Below are 5,545 nucleotides of genomic sequence, written 5' to 3' on the forward strand. Positions count from 1 at the left end.
TAGGTTTTTTTGTTTTGTTAGGGCGTATTCTACCATGTTTAAGCTACTTTGAGCTATTTCAAGGTCATTTTGGATGATTTTCGGCCACGTTACAGTTAGATAAAGTTGGTGGCCTAGAAATCCAAATTTTCGAAAAAGTTAGGCCATGGTATTTATATTTTTTAAAAAGCTCTCGTTTTGAGAAATCCATATCAGTTTTCAGTTTTTAGACATTTTCATTTTGAAGCGAGTTACAGCCATTTGCACTTGGTGGCCTAGAAAACCAAAACTAGGCCATATTGATTCAAAAGGCTGTAACTCGCTTCAAAGTGGAGATTTTTAAAATCTGAAAACTTTAATGAACTCCTTGAAACAAGAGCTTCCCAAAAAATATAAGTACCATGGCCTAACTTTTTAAAAAAATGGGTTTCTAGGCCATCAACCTCCGAGGGCCATTTCTATCGTTTTTGGACCATTTTTGGCTATTTTTAGGTCATTTCGATTAAGGCTTTTGTTTCGGTCGGTCGAAAATCGCCGACCGCCGACCGACCACCGACCCAGCCGACCGACAGCCGACCGAGCTGACCGATTTCGTGCCTTTGCGCATAAAAACACGATTTTTTGCGTACGAAGCACTTTATTTTACGACAAACGAGGCTTTTAGTGAGTAGTTTGTCGTAAAATACAATGCAGCGTATGCAAACACGTTGACGCGCAAATGCACGAAAACGGGCGGCGCGCCGACCGATCGGTCAGTTCGGTCGGCTGTCGGGCGGCGAGGTCGGTGGTCGGTCGGTCGGCTAAACTTCCCGACCGAATGGAAGCCTTAATTTCGATCGTTTTTTCGTCATTTTTTGGTAATTTTACACCATTTTCAACCAATTTTAACCCCCCCCCCCCCCCCAAAACGCTCACTTTTAAACTGTTTCGGACAAAATCTGCACTCCATAACCGCGTGTTTTGCCGTGCAATTCCTATAGTGTCCAGCCAAGTGTTCGTCGAGATTTGGAGCGAATTTATAGCAAATATAACATCCGTTTCCAGCGAAAATCTGCTCTCGACGATGACCACAGTGGACGCAGTCGCCGGTGACGTCGTTGTCGGCGTGCTGGAAGGAAATTCGAGTTTAAGGGTTTTGAGAGATTTTGGGGTTATTTTAGCTATTTTAATAATAATAATAATATATTTATTTGCAATGCATGGGGGAAATCAATAGATAATTTGGCATTTTAAAGCGATTTTCAGACATTTTAAGTGGTTTTTGAAATTTTGAAATTTTCAGATTTTCCTAATTTCTGGAATTTTGAATTTTCTGAAATTTTGAATTTTTGGAATTTTTGAAATTTTGAAATTTCGAATTTTCGGATTTTGTAATTTTTAAAATTTTGAAATTTTTTTTTAATTTCCGGAGTTTTTGGATTTTTTAATTTTTGGAATTTTCGACTTATCTGAATACTAGAATTTTTGAATTTTCTGAATTTTTGATTTCTTTGAAATCCTGATTTTTTGGATTTTTGAATTTTTAAAAATTTGAATTTTTTGAATGTTTGGAATTTTTGAATTTATGACTTTTTGAACATTTTTATTCTTCAAAATCAATTTTAGACCATTTTAAAACCATTATGGCTTAATTTTCAGCAATTTTCAGCCATTTTGTGTGATTTTTAGCCTGATTTTCCATTATTTTAAGCAATTTTCAACAATTTTCAACCATTTTTTAAGCATTTTTCACGAAATTTTTAAGCTTAAAATCTCGATTTTCCGAGTAATTTTTGCGATTTTTCGATAGGCTCCGCCCCCTTTTCTCTCTGTCTCTCATTGAAACTGACATTTCGGAGACAGTTTTTTATCATAAAACCAGTGATAACGATTTCGAATTTTTTTTTGAAAATTTCCATTTTTTAGGCTCAAAAATTGAGGGTTTTCAGAATTATTGGATTTTTATTTTTTTAGGAATTTCGGTGTTTTTTTCCGGTTTCCAGTTTGAAATACTCGAATTTTTCAATTTTTTCGGTCGATAAAAATCCAAGTTTTTACAACAAATTTTCGTTTTCAGACTTAAAATCTCGGATTTTTAGAGCCCAAATTTCAGAATTTCCAGTTTTTCGTCCGATTTTTTATAATTTGAATTTTTAAAAAATTGCGGATTTTTGGTTCAAATTTCTCAAAAATTTTCAGTTTTTTTGTCGATTTTTCCGTTATTTTTTTGGCACCTAAAAATACATTTTTGCGATTTAAAATTGCAATTTTCTGGAAATTTTGTCGAATTTTTCACAGCAACAATTAGATTTCTGTTTTTTTTTCAGGAAAATAAGCGTATTTTTCGATTAGGAACAATTTAGAAACATTTCGAATTTTCCAGTTTATTGGAGTCTATTTTTTGGGTTCAATGTTCTATTTTTTCATTATTTTGACATTAAAATTTAGATTTTTTATAGAGTCTAGAAACCCAAATTTTTGAAAAAGTTAGGCCATGGTATTTATACTTTTTGGAAAGCCCTTGTTTTGAGGAATTCGTATCAGTCTTAAAAATTCAAATATCTCTCTTTCGAAGCGAGTTACAGTCATTTGAACATGGTGGCCTAGAAACCCAAAACTAGGCCATATTGGTTCAAATGACTCTAACTCGCTAGTTCAAATGACTCTAACTCCAAAATAGAGATTTTTTGAATCTAAAAAGTGATATGGATTTCTCAAAACAAGAGCTTTCCAAAATATATAAATACCATGGCCTAACTTTTGCAAAATTTGGATTTCTAGGCCACCCATCAAGGTTGCAAAAATGGAAAGTTTTAAGTATTTGTATTATTAGGGCATATTCTATCAGGTTTAAGCCAATTTCGGACAATTTTCGCCCAAGTTACAGCTATTTAAGGTTGATGGCCTAGATATCCAATTTTTCGAAAAAGTTAGGCCACCATAATGATTATGTTTGGAAAGCTCGTGTTTGGGAAATCCATTCCAGTTTTCAGAATTCAAAAATCTCTACTTTGAAGTGAGCTACAGCCATTTGAAATTGATGGCCTAGAAACCCAAAACTAGGCCATATCGGTTCAAATGGCTGTAAGTCGCTTCAAAATAGAGATTTTTGGAATCTAAAAAGTGGTATGGATTTCTCAAAACAAGGGCTCTCCAAAATATATAAATGTCATGGCCTAACTTTTCGACAATTCGGGATTCTAGGCTTCCATGAGCCTACTTGACCAATTTGGACCATTTTTGGCCAATTTTAAGTCAATTTTAACGATTTTTTCAGTTTTTTCAGCCAATTTGTCCCCGTTTTAACGATTTTCCACGAATTTTTTTGTCAATTTTTCCCCGAAATTCCACCCCTAACCTCCTCAAAAATGTGTCTATGACACTCCATATGATCCTCGAAAACTTGTCCACAACTACACGGATGTTCCATTGGCACCGTTTCCAGAATCTCAATGTCTGACGACGTCGACGATGACGTCGATTCAGAATTCCTCATTTTCAGTTCTTTAACAACGGATTTTTTGGAAAATTTGAGAAGATCCGCCGCGATTCTCGCCGCCGCCTTCTCGGCATATCTCTGTTTTCTTCGGATGGCTTTCACTGATTTTTTCGTCTCCTTTAGTTGTTTTTTGATATCTGTAAGCCGCGATTCCAGGACGTCGACTTCGATGACGTCTTCAGAAGAGTCGTCCAGTTGAATGACGTCTTCTGAATCTGAATCCGATTCTGGGGGGTTTTGGAGCTGTTGAGCGGCTTTTTCTGCCTAAAAAATGGCGATTTTAGGGTCCAAAATTTTAGAGTCCAAAAAAAAAGGCAATTTTAGGGTCCAAAAAATCGAATTTTTGGAAATTTAATGGTCAGATATAGAGATTTTGAAGGCGAAAAAGGGTCCAAAAGCACATTTTGAGGTCCAAAATGTCAAAATTATGGCTGAAAATTCCATTTTTGACAATTAAAAAGCATTTTTAGACCATTTTCGAGCTATTTTGAGCCGTTTTGGACCATTTTTATACTATTTTCAGCAATTTTAAGGGTGGTTTCGACACATTTTTAGTGCATTTTGTACCTGTTCTAAGCCTGTTTGCGCAGTTTCGAGCTATTTTAAGAGGATTTTCAGCTTTAAAAATAGGAAAAAATGGCATTTTTGAGGCCTAAATTTCAAAATTTTTTTGAAATTTGATTTTTGAAGCATTGTTAGCAAATTTTTGACCTATTTTCAGCTATTTTCAGCAATTTTCAGCAATTTTATGCGATTTTTCGGCATTTTGGAGCAATTTTGATCAATTTTTGAACCTATTTTCCAGATTTTTAGCCTTGATAATTTGCAGTGTTTTTAGACCAGTTTGGACCATTTTAGATAAATTTTTAGCCATTTTCGATCGTTTTTGGGTCATTTTGGACATTTTTGGACCAATTCCTGTCGTTTTTCAGCGATTTTTCAGCAATTTTCTAGCTAAAAATCCATTTTTTCTGGTAAAAACTCCACTAACATAGTACTGATCAGGCGTTTTTTGAATATCCATCATAAATGCGTTTGAAACGACACTGGAGAACAATTCGTCGTACTTCTGATTGACTTTTACCACTGCCGGCGGAATGTAGTCTTTCTGAAAAATTCAAAAATTCGGAAAATGATTTTTTAGAAAAAATCCAAAAATTATGAATTTTCTGCTCCAAAAATCGCGAATTCATCAATTTTGGTCCAAAAATTCAAATTTTTCAATTCCCATACCCTTAGAAAATTTTTGTACGCATATTCTCGAGCTGGCTTGTCTTTTAATCTGAAAAATCAGAATTTTTATTTAAAAATTGATTTTTTCAAAAATTACCTATAAGATCTTCTAACTGACGACTCGTCTAAACTATCCGCATCCATTTTATACCTGAAAATTGCAAAAAAATTGAGAAAAACCTATTTTTCGTTGTTTTTTATTAAATTGGCTGCATGCCAAGTCACCGGCCGGTGGAAGAGAAAAAGGGGATTTCTAGGCCACGGCCATCTCATAAAAAGGGAAAAAACTGAAGAAAATCGGAAGAAATCAAGAAATTCTGATGAAAATCGACCGAAAATCTATAAAAATTAATAAAAACAGTCTTGTCCGAGAGGAGTACAAAACGCATACAAAAGATGAGCGCTGCGGGACCACTTAGACTATTGTAAGTTATGGGCCTTTAAGGTACGTATTTTTCGTAAAAAATTGATTTTTAGCCTTTTTTGAGGGAAATCCAGGCGAAAAATGTGTCGGAAAGTTGAAAAAATAAAAATTCGTAACTAAAAAAAAATAATTTTCAACCTAAAAATTCGCTAAAAACCTTTGAAATGCAGGAAAATTTTGTTTCGCGTCGATACTCAATATACAAATTTTAACTATGCTCCTTTAAACTACGGTAGAAAAAATAATTTTGGGGGTACGACGAATTCGAACGTTTTCAAAATCGAACAGACCTAAAGTCGAACTGATTCAAATGAGAACAGTGTCTTTCTCGAACAAGTATCAAAACAGAACAAGGACAAAATCGAACTGTTCTAATTCGAACTGTGCACTGTCGAACTGTCCCAAATTGGAACGCTGTTAGCCGCCGAGCG

The 5,545-nt window shown here is 34.6% G+C and overlaps 1 protein-coding gene across 1 annotated transcript in view; it reads right to left on the minus strand.

The window, feature by feature from the left end:
* Positions 1–4,834, minus strand: part of CBG12307 — a gene marked incomplete at both ends in the record, with an annotated part of 7,024 nt that extends 2,190 nt beyond the window's left edge. The window contains 4 exons of the mRNA XM_045244552.1: positions 895–1,087; positions 3,317–3,721; positions 4,449–4,565; positions 4,805–4,834. Coding sequence (XP_045094823.1) covers positions 895–1,087; positions 3,317–3,721; positions 4,449–4,565; positions 4,805–4,834 — 745 coding nt within the window. The remainder of the gene's footprint in view (positions 1–894; positions 1,088–3,316; positions 3,722–4,448; positions 4,566–4,804) is intronic.
* Positions 4,835–5,545: the final 711 nt, after the last annotated feature.

This window comes from Caenorhabditis briggsae (genome assembly GCF_000004555.2).
Source record: "Caenorhabditis briggsae complete genome, chrIII, whole genome shotgun sequence".
In the NCBI taxonomy this organism is placed as follows: Eukaryota; Metazoa; Nematoda; class Chromadorea; order Rhabditida; family Rhabditidae; genus Caenorhabditis; species Caenorhabditis briggsae.